Source organism: Hordeum vulgare, chromosome 4H, assembly GCF_904849725.1.
Source record: "Hordeum vulgare subsp. vulgare chromosome 4H, MorexV3_pseudomolecules_assembly, whole genome shotgun sequence".
Classification (NCBI taxonomy): Eukaryota; Viridiplantae; Streptophyta; class Magnoliopsida; order Poales; family Poaceae; genus Hordeum; species Hordeum vulgare.
This window is the reverse complement of record NC_058521.1, coordinates 594,614,392-594,629,589: the sequence shown is the minus strand read 5'-3', so window position 1 is coordinate 594,629,589 and position 15,198 is coordinate 594,614,392. Positions and strand designations below refer to the sequence as shown.

The following is a 15,198-nucleotide window of genomic DNA, read 5'->3' as shown; positions in this document are numbered from 1 at the left end:
TAACATACTTCCTGTGCATAGGCATTTTATAGGAAAACAAATTGGCAAGACAACCAATAGTTACCAAATGCAAGGAAGAAGAAAGAGACAATAGCAATCTCAACATAACGAGAGGTAATTTGGTAACATGAAAGTTTCTACCATAATATTTTCCTCTCTCATAGCAATTACATGTGGGATCATAATCAAATTCAACAATATAGCTATCACAAAGTATATTCTTTTCATGATCCACATGCATGCAAAGTTGACGCTCTTCAAAAATAGTGGGATTATCATCAACTAGAGTCATGACTTCTCCAAACCCACTTTCGTGAGGGTTAAACAAATTTTCAAGATCATAAGAAAAAACAATACCCCAATAATGATCATTGCAACAAGTAGTGGACATAGCAAAACTAGCATCCCCAAGCTTAGGGTTTTGCTTATTTTTAGCATGATTGAAATTAATAGAATTCATAGTGAAACCATTGCAATCATGCTTTTCATTCAAGGAGCCCTCGTGAATCACTTCATAAATTTCTTCATCACGATTTTTAGATTCACGCATCTCAAGCAAAACTTCATAAAGATAGTCAAGTGCACTCAACTCACTAGCTATTAGTTCAACATAATTAGATCTCTTAAAGAGATTAGCAAGTGGATGAGGGTCCATATCAATAGATTTTCAGCAAGCGAAGATGCAAGCATATTGAAGGCACATAGCACACAAGCAAAGGAAAGGAAAACGAAAAAGGCAAATATTTTTGTAATTTTTTGTTTTTCAGAAGTGGGGGAGAGGAAAACGAGAGGCAAAAGGCAAAAAATTAAATGCAAGAGATGAGTTTGCGATAGTTACTTGGATAAGCTTCACTTAGAATAGTCCCCAGCACCAGAAATTGACACGTTGAAGGGAGACTATTCTTGACTTGATACTCCCCGGCAACGGCGCCAGAAATTCTTCTTACTACCTCTTGAGCTTGCCTTGGTTTTTCCCTTGAAGAGGAAAGGGTGATGCAGCACAGTAGCAGTAAGTATTTCCCTCAGTTTGAGAACCAAGGTATCAATCCAGTAGGAGTATCAAGGCAAGTCTCCAAAGTACCTGCGCAAAAATAGCAAACTCGCACCCAACGCTACAAAGGGGTTCTCAATCCCTTTACGATTAATTTCAAGGTGAGATCTGAAGGCGGAAAGTGCAACAAAGTAAAAGTGTAGGACTGAAAATATGATGTGAAGTAGACTCGGGGGCCATAGTGTTCACTAGAGGCTTCTCTCATGATAACAAATATTACGGTGGGTGAACGAATTACTCTCGAGAAATTGATAGAACCGCGCAAACTCATGACGATATCTAAGGCAATGATCATACATATAGGCATCACGCCTGAGACAAGTAGACCGATACTTCCTGCATCTACTACTATTACTCCACAAATCGACCGCTATCCAGCATGCATCTAGTGTATTGAGTTCATAACAAACAGAGTAACGCCTTAAGCAAGATGACATGATGTAGAGGGATAAATTCATGCAATAGATATAAACACCATATTTTTACCCTTGATGGCAACAACATGATGCGTGTCTCTCTACCCCTTCTGTCACTGGGTGAGGACACCGCACGGTATGAACCCAAAACCAAGCACTTCTCCCATTGCAAGAACTGTAGATCAAGTTGGCCAAACAAAACCCACAACTCGAAGAGAATTACAAGGATATGAAATCATGCATATAAAAGATCAGAGGAAACTCAAATAAGATTCATAGATAATATGATCATAAATCCACAATTCATCGGATCTCGACAAACACACCACAAAAGAAGATTACATCGGATAGATCTCCATGAAGATCATGGAGAACTTTGTATTGAAGATCCAAGAGAGAGAAGAATCCATCTAGCTACTAGCTATGGACCCGAAGGTCTGTGGTGAACTACTCATGCATCATCGGAGAGGCAATGGTATTGATGAAGAACTCCTCCGTGTCCGAATCCCCCCTCCGGCAAGGCACCACAACGTGCCCCAGATGGGATCTTGTGGAGATAGAAGCTTGCGGCGGCGGAAAAGTATTTTCGTGGCTCTCTCCCGTGGTTTCAGATTTTTCGGGGATTTATAGGCGGAAGAAGTAGGGCAAAGGAGCCACGGGGGGGCCACAAGCCTGCTAGGCGCGCCCAACCCCAGGCCGCGGCTAGGGGGCTTGTGGCCTCCCCCGAGACCCTTTGCCTTGGTTCTCAAGCTTCCTGCGTATCTTCTGTTCCGGAAAAATTCTTTTCGGAGGTTTTATTCCGTTTGGACTCTGTTTAATATTTCCCCTGAAAAAGGTCAAAAACACGAAAAAAACAGGAACTGGCACTTGTGAGTTAATAAGTTAGTTCCAAAAAAATATATAAAATGCATACAAAACATCCAAAGTTTGACAAGATAATAGCATGGAACCATCAAAAATTATAGATACGTTGGAGACGTATCAACCCTCAAACTGCATGCATTCGTCAACATTGAGCACTCCGAATCCATTTTACTATTCAACGCGGTACACTATCTATCCACAGACCGATCAAGACGTTTGTTTTCTTGTAAACCAAAGGGGATTGGTAGACGTTCAGACTTGTGCCATGCACACATGTGACAATTTGGTCCTATCCTAATCCTTCACACCTTTTCCCGGACGAAGTAGTTGTCGTGCATTCATGTTGGTCAACGCGGCTCCAGAGTGCCAGCATGGCATTCTGGTCAGCCGAGAGCTGACACGCCCTTCCAATCAAACCGACATTGAAGTGTGGCATTGGATGATAGCAGTATGTGTGTCATGTCTCAGTGCACATGTCTTCCCCTTTCATATAAATGTCATTGTTCGTCTACCTCCACACATTAAACAAGCGTGGTTGCTGAGAAACCTACTTCGTTGCCCGCATGTGAATGCTACTACGGCGACCTTCTCCACGGCCACGCTCGCCGCAGGCTTGTCGGATGAAATACTTTCATTAATATTAGAAATAGTTTCGAGAGGATCGAGAAGCGTTTCGGGGTCACCGGAAGGGTTTCACATACTATCAAACAATATCGGGCATTAATATATAGGTGAAAATATTTTTTGAGATATTAAATTAATAATAGTTAGAAGATTTTTGTATTTAATTTAATATCAACGGGTCTTAAAAGGCCAAGAGGTGGAAGGTAACTTCGGCCACAAGGGCCCAAGTGGGGAAGGCTCCCCCTATTTGGAAGGGGTAGACCGAATTGAAGGGCAAGTGTATTACCAGCCATTCTAGAGGATCAGTTGATTTAGCAATTTTTAGTCTTCATCTATTAGGTATTTCATCAATTTTAGGTTCTATCAATTTTATAACAACTACCTTGAACATGCGTGGACCTGGAATGACTATGCATAGATTACCACTTTTTGTGTGGTCCATTCTAGTGACACCATTCTACTTTTATTATCACTACCGCCGGTACTGGTGAGGGCAATTACAATGTTATTAACCCCCCTTCTCTTGGCCGGCCCTCCCCTCGTGGTGCCCCTCTGATGTTTACTATGTAACATCATTCTTATAGACATTGTTGGGCCTCCAAGTGCAGAATTTTTTAGGACAACATCAAATTTCCATTAAATGGATGACCTAAGGTTTATCAATCGGTGAGAGGTTTAGGATGAAGATGATCTCTCTCAAACAACCCTGCAATCAAATACAAGAAACCTCTTGTGTCCCCAACACATCCAATACAATAGCAAATTGTATAGGTGCACCAGTTCGGCGAAGAGATGATGATACAAGTGTAGTATGGATAGTAAAAAAATATTTTTTATAACCTGAATAGATGAAAACAACAAGGTAACAATTAGTAAACAACGAGAAAAATTGTATATTAATGCTTAAAAACAAGGCCTATGGTTCATACTTTCACTAGTGCAACCTCTCAACAATGCTAACATAATAGAATCATATGATCATCCCTCAACGTGCAACAAAAAATTACTCCAAAGTTTATATCTAGCGGAGAACAAGAGATGAAATTGTTGTAGGTAGTAGAACCACCTCAAAATTACCCTGTCCAATCAATCTATTGAACTATTCCTAGATGTCAAAAACATCTCTAGAGTTCGTACTAAAATAACACCAATGATACATATCAATCAACCCTAATGTCACCTAGATACTCCAATGTATCCATGAGTATCCATGTGTTCATTATTTGACATGCATCAAATAATTTCAGATTCATCATATCCAATCCAACACAAAGAGCTTCAAAGAGTACCCTATGATTTTTATCAGAGAAAGTAGGACAAGAACGTGCATCAACCCCTATGCATAGATTACCCCATTGTCACCACAAGAATCCGCAAGTTGAGTACCAAGACATACATCAAGTGATCTCAAATCGAATATTCAATCTGATATAACAAAATCTCAAAGAGAAAGATTCAAATCATCATAACAAGACAGCAAACGATGAACACCATATGATCCAACTATATTAACAAAGCCCGTGATACATTAAGATCATGATATCTCAAGAACACGAGAGAGAGAGAGAGAGAGAGAGAGAGAGAGGGAGGGAGGGAGGGAGAGAGAGAGAGAAAGAGAGAGAGATCAGACACATAGCTATTGGTACATACCCTCAGCCCTGAGGGTGAACTACTCCCTCCTCCGAGATGATGAAAATGGCCACCGGTGATGATTTACCCCTCCGGTAGTGTACTGGAAAGGCTCGGGGTGGTTTTTTATTTGATACACAGAGTTGCGACGGCCGAGCGGAAGTTCTAGGTTAACTTTCGAGGGTTTGTGGATTTATAGGTTTCAACGTTTAATCGCGTCAGCCAGAGCCACGACGCATCCTATTAGCTTGTGACCCACAGGTGGCTCCCCTCTGATGGTTCTTTGCTCCGGTATTTCTTATATTGTCTAGAAAAACCATCAAAAAGTTTCGTGCGATTCCGATAACTTTTATTTTCTGCATAGAAACAACACCTTGATAATTCTGTTGAAAAAACATCAGTCCGAGTTAGTTCTAAATAAATCATATAAAATGCATCAAAACCATATAAAAGTATTGTAAATATAGGTACACTCGAGACATATCAACATCCCCAAGCTTAATTCCTACTCGTCCTCGAGTAGGTAAATGATAAAAAAACTTATGAAGTATGAATGTTAGCATGGTGAATAATTTTGATCAAGGAATTCCATTCACTTTTCTAGCATCATAACCAGTAACTTATTCTCATCAAACTCATTATGATAGAGTAGCAATCAATTCACATGTCATGGTTTAAACAATGCATTCTCTTGAAACTAACAACCTATGTTCTTAGTCAACAAACAATCTTATTTTCAACAAATTCAAAGTAAGAGCTCCACATACTCAATTGTCATATAGTCTACTATGATTGATAATACTCAAAGCATATTTTAGAACAAACATCATCCATAGAGAAAGATAGGGGATTAGTGTTTCGCCTCCCAACGTACTTATCATGAAGATAATTGTCAACAATAATGAATCATGATCAAATATACTTGACCGGATATATATGTTTGGATCTTTCCCCACCACATGGTGCTTGCCAACTAATATATTAAGGTTGGAATAAGAAGTTGAATCAACATAAAAAAGTAAATAACATAAAAGTAAACAACTTGTCCCTTCGCAGAGGGAAGTAGAGATTTACAAAGGTGCGAGAGCACATTGTTTAAAACAAAGATGAATATATTGTTTAAAAAAGAGCACATTGAAATATTTTTGAATACATGGTGAACAACTTTTTTCACACACATTGACCAAATTCATAAGTGCCATAAATATTTTTTTTAAATCAAGTGAACATTGTCACGATTTATTTTAAATGTCACCGTTCTTTTTTTGAATGCTTTGAAACGTGTGAAGAAATTAGTGAAGATTTTGTTTTGTCAGAAACATCTTTCTAAAATGCGTGAACATTTTTGAAATGACACTAACATTGTTTTTAAGGATGGGAAACTTTTTTTAATTACCCTAACATTTTTTAATGCTTTTTAGAAAGAAAATAGCATATTTTTGAAACACATTAACAATGTCAAAAATAATTGTTTTTGAGTGACACGATTCATTTTTTTAAACTACACCAACATTTTGTATATTGTGTAATTTTAAAAAAAAGGTAACACAAACATATTTCTGAAATGCATGAACATCTTTTAAAGGTCATGTACTTTTTTGAATGTAATGAATATTTCTAAAAATCCGTATGAACATGAATTTTTTTGCAATGAATGCTTTTAATATTTTACGATTTTTTGGAGTAATGTATTATATATTTTAAAATATAAACAAAAGTAAAAAAAAGAACAAAGAAAACAAAACGTCTACCAAGTTACTGGGCCGGGTCATTAGGAAGCTGCTTGAGGCACATTGTTAGACAGACAGTGGTATCTCGAACCCATCAGGATTCAAGTCCTGGAGTTTGCATTATTCCTAAACTTATTTCAGGATTTAGGGCGATAAGCTATCAATGGAAGGAGACGTTCCCGTCGACGATGAGGCGTCTAGGGTGACTTCGTAAATCTCAAGATGATATGCTGGCTCAGTCTCTCGGATGTGCTCATATGGATAGGGCATACGTGTGTGTATTTATAGGGATGAATGTATGCGCATGTATATAAGCACTTACGCCTGTATTATGTTAAAAAAAGATTAGACGGACCGCTACTCTGCCTTAAAAAAAGATGGACCAGCTACTGGCACAAACCATTTACAGGTACATTTAGAAAAAAAACTTATGATGTTTACAAATTATAAATTTAATATCATAAGTAACTGATAAGAAAGTGTGTGAACTGCATAAATAAAGTTTACATGCATTTTAACAAAAATATTCACATGCTCAAAAAGAGATTATTTTTCTGTATTACAGAAAAAATGGTCCCGTACTTAAATGCCTAGTACCTGCCCTTGAGCATGTATCTTTCGCCACTACAACAAAAGTGATAATTTGTGACGCTCATTCCATGATGATTCAACCAAAAAACGTCAGTTTGTGAAATTAAGATGATTCTGTGGCATTTTTCCACTGAATCGTCACAGAATGTGCGTTACAGATTATCTCATTTGTTGTAGTGCGCTAAAGGTGAAGAATAGGATTCACACACGTGCCTCATAGGTGAAGAATAGGATTCATGAGTGTCTCAACATCAACCTTGTCCTACATATACCTTACACGAATCATATTCTTGATTTTGATAAGAATTGTTTTGATTAGAGTACGGATAGGGTAGAAGTAAGGAATATTTGTATTTAGTACAATTTTTGGCAAGATTTGATTTGATTTGGTTATGGGTAGGGAAAGGCAAATAATTTTTTGATTTAGTTGAGATTTTGGTATGACTAGATTTGATTTTATTGTATTAATGCAGGACATGTTTTCGAGAAAGTACCAACTTGGTTTAGATTATTCCAAATTACTCTATTTATGTTGGTTTTTATTTTGTGCAGCATCAGTTAAGATTACCAAAAAAATTAACTGGAAACCAAAGAGGCGAAGTGAACCTACCAACTCCCTTTTAATAGTAGATACAAGGAGTGGACAAAATGAAACTGCATTAGTATATTTTCAAAAAATATGCAAAGATTAGTTTTTATAACATGTGAACATTTTTTTATATTATTTGTGAAAGGAGGCAAAAGATTTGCCTCACTCATTAATTAAGAGGGAAATTTGTGTTACAACGCTCATCGTGTTACAACTCCAATACAAAAGGTCAACTCTCGTGGCATCACGGATCCTAATTTCTTTGCACCCGCGATGACCTAGGAGGTTTGGGCATCAATCTTGATGTTAGCAAGTAGAATCGTCGGTGGGGCACTCTTTAGATGGAAGATGCAAGCGTTCCAAATTCAAATTTATAGCATAGAGTTCTTAGGAGACAATATTTAGCTGGTATAAATATGGTTTTGCGTACCCTTTATGAATAACATTTTAAGTTAAGTTGGACACCTTTATGAAAAATATACATTCTGTCAAATATACAACTGAAATAATATGTCATAGAATTTGTGGCAAAACTATTTCAAACTAAACCCTTAACCTGTTGCCCATTGTTCACCTATGTCCAAAAGAATGTTCATGCGACCTAAAAATAATTCCATAAATGTCAAAGTTCAAAACCCAAAAATTGTGAAATATCTTCAACCTTCCACGAAATAAGTCCATTGTTTTAAGTACAAGCTTCATGTAACTTCAATGTTCCTATTAAAAAATATAATATTAAGTGGTATAGACAGGCAAAGAATAAAAACTATGTATTGAATAAAGCAGAGAAACAACTCCACTTTTTAAAAAATGTTTTTGGGAAATAAAACCAGGTATTGAACTATAAATAAAGAAGAGAAATACATCCACTTATAAAATCCTTTATTTCCTTTCAATTCTTACAACTAGTAGATATAAATCATTCTCAAAAAGAAGAGTAACTACAATATCTTTTGGATAATTCAACAGCAAACTTCTCCTGGTCGACTCCATCATGATGCCCACGCCGAGATGCAAGCACCTCGTGATCCTTTTTTTCAACCAAATGAACTAAATTATGAAAGATGATGATAATTTAGTTCATTTTGTTGAACTAAGGAGGATCATAGATATCCTGAGCATTGCAGATTTGCATCGTACGTAACACACACAGCCAGAGGTACAATCGGCCAGTTAGAGCAAACTCCAAACGACCAACAAAACAGGGACGATAACATGCAGAGCTCCTACACGCAGTGGCCGATTGGGATGGTAACAGGAACTCCAAACGACCAACAAAACAGGTCAATTACGGAAAACGCAAATGGCAAAAACAAGTCATGGTTTCTCCCCCTTGTCTAACTAGATTCTGAAGGGTTTTGGCACGGCCGTTGTGCCTAGGGGCTGAAGGCTGAACCTGATAAGTTTTTGTTTTTTTGAGAGACTGAACCTGACGAGTGGCTTATGTGTCTTTCGTTTTTGTGGCAAAGAAAATGGAGGTAGCACGCTCATTTTATCCAAGAAAAAAAAAACCTAGGTTCTGAAGAGCTCCAGGCAGTGCTCCTGGTCCAAATTCCTACTCCAGAACTTCTTGTAGTACTCATCGTAGGTGTAATTTCTGTAGACGGCCGGTGTCTCGGCCCCGATGAGCTTCTCAGCGGGGCCGAGCATGACGCTATTGCAGGGGCAGAGGAACGAGGCAATGGACATCCTTGGCCTGTCTGAGTTCACAACAGCGCGGTGCCACACACTCCTATATCTCCCGTTGCTCAGCGCCTGAAACACAATGGAAATCAGTTTCAGTTAACCACCACTACAGTCAAAGTCCACAAGTTCTGAATAGGGTATACACCATGTGCATTGCATGATGGCGCATCGAGGCTGGCGTAATCCGATGCGTCATTGGTTATGGGCAGTTCATGTTTGCTTACACTTGTTCTGTGGTCGGTCAAGGGATTGTCTTGATTGTGCACGTGGATGCAGTTCTGGTCCAGCAGGTCCAACAATATTTTACTGAACTTGTGGAAACTTAGCAATGTGTTCTTCTACACCTAACTAGGCTGCGAACATGGAGTACACATGGAGTAGCCTAGTTGGGCCACTGATGTTTGTTTACACTTCTTGTGTGCTCCGTCAAGAGATTGTCTTAATCATGTGGATGCAGTTCAGTTCAAGCAGATCGAACAATATTATACCAAACCTCTAGACAGTTAGCAATGTGTTCTAAAACTAACTAGGCTGCTAAACTACAACGATCGATATGTATATATAACACGAACACATTCGAATACTACAACAGATCGATCTGTGGTTCAGAAAAAGAAAACATATACTTGGTTCGTTACCTGCAGCTGGTCCCCAAGATTGATGACGAGAGCGTTGGGCCGCGGGTTGACGGCGATCCACCGGCCTTCCTTGAGCACCTGTAGCCCGGCGACCTGCTCGTCCATCATCAAGATGGTGAGGGCGTTGGGGTCCGTGTGGGCCGGGAGCCCATATGTCAGCTCCGGCGAGGGGCACTTGGGGTAGAAGTTCACCGCCATGTGCTGCTCCTGCTCACCGAGGACCTTCTTGATATAGTCCTGCTCCAGCCCTAGGCTCTCCGAGATCGCCGCGTAGAGCCGGAACCCAAGATCCCGGACCTCTTTGCAGTATGTGCTCATGACATCCCTGGTTCATGAAAAACGTGCCAGACTGTTGGTTAATCATCTGTAAACCTTGCAAATTAGAACCAACTTTTTTTATTTCAAAAAAGGCGTTTTTATTAGCTAAAAATGTAGCATCGAGCGGATACAAGCATCATGAACACAAGTACTCTCTTTTTTCTGATAAAGATGAACAGAAGCGTTTAGCAAGATATTTTCATTCTCGCATGATTTAGCAGCCGATTGTCGCTGTTAAACACTATTTCGTGTGGACATGTCATGGTACTAGTGACTGTCTTGATCTCGGCCCTACCGTACCAAGTTCCTCTGTCATGTCCATCCTCCAATGACATCTAGTGAAACCAACCCTATCCCCACACCAACAAGTTGCGAGGTGATGTCGGCGTCGTCTATCATCAACGAGATCTAATCCCGGATCCTTAGCAGGTGAAATGTTCCGGGACGCATCATGTGAGTGTGACCACAACCTTCCATCATGTCCTTCATTGTGATGTCATGTGTTTTTTCAGTTTGAATTTTTTTAATTGAAGTGGTTCTTATTTCATTGTTACTTTGTGGAATTTGTTCTGTTTCCTTGGTGCCCATGCTGCAAATTGCCCCCTTCTTTATAAGCAAAGAAGCGGAAGAGGCATATATTGACAGGTCACACGAACTGGTCAGTGTTCCCTGTTGCCCTCCCGCGCTCCCCCACATTCACGTTTATGCCAGATTCTTGCACGACATTAAGGTACGTGGTGTCATTGTAACATGGACCACATTCCATTTATTCTTCCACATTTGCTACTGTCTTTCTTTGCCCTGAACTAATACTTTTATGAGTGCAAGAAACCCTGTTTGTCTGTCTCTCTGTCCTAGAGATGCCTTCATAGAGTGCAGCACATGGACAAGCCGTTGGTTGATCTTTATTCAGGTACATGGTATAGCTTGTTAATAGTTTGGTACTGCGTACAGTATCGTTTGTTAGCAATAGTTTGGCACTGTGTACACCGTCCTTGGCCCATGTACAGAGCATAGTTTGTTAGTTTGGTATATAATACATCATTGGTTGTTCCAGGTACAGAGAACAGTCTGTTAGTTTGTTTGATAAGTTGCTCAGTCTCGTGACTCATGACAAAAGTGCTGGCTTCCTTGTCTGTTTATGGTTAAATCTAGGAGCGAAACGCTAAAGAAATTAGTAGAGTGCCTTTGGCATCAGTACTCAAATTAGTAGTGGTGTGGTGGCTTTGGCATCAGTGAACAAAATATTTGAAAAAGGTGCGTTCTTCTGCTAGCTGAAGGAAGCTTAGGTAATGCTGGAACATTGTCAACTATACCACGAGTAGAAAGGTAGCCGCACCAGCGACAAAAATAAATTCAGAATGGATTGGCACAGCTAGTGCTGGTGCTGGTGCAAGATAATTGAAAGTAATTAAGGAAAGTTACTTTTAAAGTGTTTTTTAGAGTAATCAAATTTGAGTACTGATTTGGCACCGTAGGAATGAGAAACACAAATTTCGTTAGGGTGCTCTGTTTTCTTTCGGTGCTGGAGCAAAGGATGAAGCTACACAAATTCTGAGTACTTCTTTCGGTGATGAAGAAAGTGTAATGGCGGGAATTGGTGGAAAGTACCTGAAGGGCGGTGGATTGGCCGGCCACTCCGGCACGAACTGGTCGAACGGGTGGCAGTGCAGCCGCAGGTAGTCGCGCCAGTTGTGGACGGTCTCCTTGCGCACGTTGAAGCTGGTGGATAGCCGCATCTTCTTGGCCGGGTCGTCGGAGTAGAGCTTGGCCTTCTCCTCCGGCGAGAGGCGGAAGAAGTCGTGCGCCACCGCCATCGCCGCCCGCATGGCCTCCACCGGCAGCCCGTGGTTGAGCACCTGGCCATCAGAAACCACGCACACCACGCGAGCATGCACTGTGAGCGAAAGCAGAGCAAAGCCATTTGTGGCGAGAACAGAGCACCGTGCAAGTGAGACGGAATGGGAATCGGAACCTGGAAGAAGCCGTGGGAGCTGCAGGCAGAGCCGATCTGGGAGACGACGGCGGCGCGGTCGGGGTTGGCGAGGTCGACGACGGGGATGTCGGCGTCGGGCACGACCTCGTGGAGGCGCGGCCGCTCCGCCTCGGAGCGGACGTAGCTGTGGGGCAGCGTGTGGTGCACGGCCGTGGAGATGAGCTGCTCCGCCATGCCGGCGGAAGGACGGGGGGATAGAGAGAGAGATGGAGAGGTGCCACGATGGTGGAGCAGAGGAACGGCCGTATGTAGAGGAAGGAGGAACGCCGCGGCAGGGTGGGTTTGAGCAGGCGGGGGGAAGTCGGAGGATTTATGGACGAACTTCACGACTGATTGCTGAGGCGACGCGGTGATGGGTTGACCAGAGAGGAAGGGGCTCGGCGTCACTCACAGCCAAATCGCGGGACGTCATCGGGCTGGCGACAGGTGACGTACCTCCACCTCCACCACCGGACCGGACGGATGGCGAGCCGCGACCTGTGGTGCGCCGTTTGGCGTGGCAGCGAGGCGCATACGAGCGGCGCGTGTCGGACGTAGCCCATCCGGACCCCCCGCACCCAAAAATTATGGACACTTTTTTTTAATTGTTTAGATTGCTTATCATTGCTTATCACCTCCCACCGCCATGGACGACGGCCACGAGGCCGCCGCCGCCATGGACGACGGCCACGAGGCCGCCGCCGCCATCACCTCCCACCGCCATGGACGACGGCCACGAGGCCGCCGCCGCCATCACCTCCCACCGCCATGGACGACGGCCACGAGGCCGCCGCCGCCATCACCTCCCACCGCCATGGACGACGGCCACGAGGCCGCCGCTGCCATCACCTCCCACCGCCATGGACGATGGCCACGAGGCCGCCGCTGCCATCACCTCCCACCGCCATGGACGACGACCACGAGGCCGCCGCTGCCATCACCTCCCTCGCCTCGTCCGACGCCGCCCACGAAGCCAGAGCCAAGCCTCACGTCCCCCGCAAGACCGTCACGCCACCCAAGAAGAAGAAGAATGAGTTGACGCCCGAGGAGCAGGCCGTGGACTCGGCCAAGAGGAAGGAATGCACGCGCACGATGCAAGGGGTGAGGTAGCCGCCGCCGCCGCCATCGCCGCTGTCGCGCAGCAGGAAGACACCAATACCCGAATGAAGGCGGCAACGAGGGAACCCTTGTTGTACCTAGGGGTAAACCCTAGCCAGCACGGCCTTGTCGCCGCCGTTGTCGCGGTCGCGGCCAGCACGGCCTTGTTGCCGCCGTTGTCGCGACCGCGACCAGCACGGGCTTAGCGCCGCCATTGTCGCGGCCGCGGCCAGCATGGGCTTGTCGCCGCCATTGTCGCGGCCACGGCCAGCACGGGCTCGTCAGCATATCCTTGGATAATGCTGTCGGGGCCACCACACGCGTCTTCCACACACCCGATTCCCGGCTTCCACGTCTACCCGCAAAGGCAGCCGCTTCTCCGGGGAATGCTGACCGGAGGTGAGCATCATGGCCCTTTCCATGCTCGCGCCGGTGACTTTCGACCTCAACGCAACGCCGGTGGGAGGCGGATCATCGTCTGGAGGCATGAGGAAACGCCAGCGCGAGATGCGAGCCGACATGCTCACCAGAGCCCGCAATCTATTCGATGGAATGTCGACGACCGTCGACGATGACACGACCAACCGTTTCCTCGAGAACATGATCTTCGAATGCGGTGTGCAGGCAGTTGGTGCTTACTCCGCGGCTGCACACGATCCCGATGAGACCCAAAGCCAGGACGCCTGAGGCAATTCACGCAAGCTACCAATGATCCACATGATGCCTTCATGCAAGATCAGGTCGTCCTAGAAGGCTTCCCGCTCGAGCATGAGTTCCTGGTGTACTACGTCCTTGAGGAGGAGGAGGATGACATGGACATCGACGGTGAGCCTTTGTTTGAGGAGGAGCTCGCCAACCAAACTGTTGTCGGGGCGAAGCCGAAGGGCAAGAGCAAGCGGACCAACACATACACGCCTGCCGAGGACAAGTTTCTTTGTGAGTGTTGGAGGGACATTGGGCAAGACCCGAAGGTCAGTGCTGAACAAAAGTGGTCAGCCTTATGGACTCGTGTTCATCGTGAGTTCCATGAGCGCAAGAAGTTCCTCTCGTACCAAATGCAAAGCAAACGTGGATGGGTGTCACTTTGAAAGCGTTAGAAGGTGATTCAACAGTAGTGCGACAAGTTTTGTGTCACCTATGAGAGCATCAAGGCATGCCCCGTGAGCGGCCTCAGCCTGCAAGACATGGTATGCATGCCTTCTCATTCCCTTTTGGTGCCACACATTTTTTTTCGTGGATTACATGTCTATTTGCCCACATATGCTTGCTTGGTTTGAATTGTAGGTGTTCCAAGCTTTGGAGGCATTCAAGGTTCAACAGACGACAAGGCCTTCCATGTCTCCCATTGTTGGACTATCATCAAGGGGGTGGAGAAGTTCAAGGCACAATATGCCGCCCCTCTTGGCTTGTGGGGGGAAAGAAGCTATGGAGGACCATCGTGACGGCGAGAAGGCCCGGCCGCGAGGGAAAACCAAATCAAAGAAGGAGGACAGGCGGGACGCGGAGTTGATCACCTTGCTTGAAAAGGTGGAGGGCATGATGAGGAAGAGGGACTTGAGGGAGGAGAAACACAAACAAGAAAAGGAAGAGCAAATGAATGCCTTCATGGAAATCCAAAGGAGGAGGGTCGACATGGACGCGGAGAGGTAAGCCAAGATGCTTGAGATTGAAGGAGGCGAAGCAAGCCAAGATGCTCGAGATCGAGGCCACGAATGCCAAGACCAAGGAGAAAGAAGTGGCCCCTCGCAAGCATGAAGACGGGCGTGGAGATCATGAAGGTTGATCTGAACACCGTGTCATCGAGGAAGAGGCTATGATTCGAGAAGATGCAGGCCGAAATGCTCAAGTTCAACCAGTTGTGATTTGCGACGGAGATCATGGTCCCTTTTTTGTACGCCGGCAAGTGTGCTGGCATGACCACGGGCCGACATGGCATGATCGAATTTCTGCCCTTTTTGGTGTGTTGTCGTGTGTGTCAGCATGAACTGT

At 44.0% G+C, this 15,198-nt stretch overlaps 1 protein-coding gene across 1 annotated transcript; it reads right to left on the bottom strand.

Annotated features, from left to right (window-relative positions):
• Positions 1-8,359: 8,359 nt before the first annotated feature.
• LOC123449879 (flavanone 3-dioxygenase 2-like) lies at positions 8,360-12,463 on the bottom strand. Its single transcript, XM_045127238.1, has 4 exons — positions 12,112-12,463; positions 11,748-11,995; positions 9,819-10,143; positions 8,360-9,249 (listed from the first exon to the last, which is right to left on the bottom strand). Exons 1-4 carry the CDS (start codon positions 12,304-12,306, stop codon positions 9,007-9,009), a joined length of 1,011 nt encoding a protein of 336 aa, XP_044983173.1. The 5' UTR covers positions 12,307-12,463; the 3' UTR covers positions 8,360-9,006.
• Positions 12,464-15,198: the final 2,735 nt, after the last annotated feature.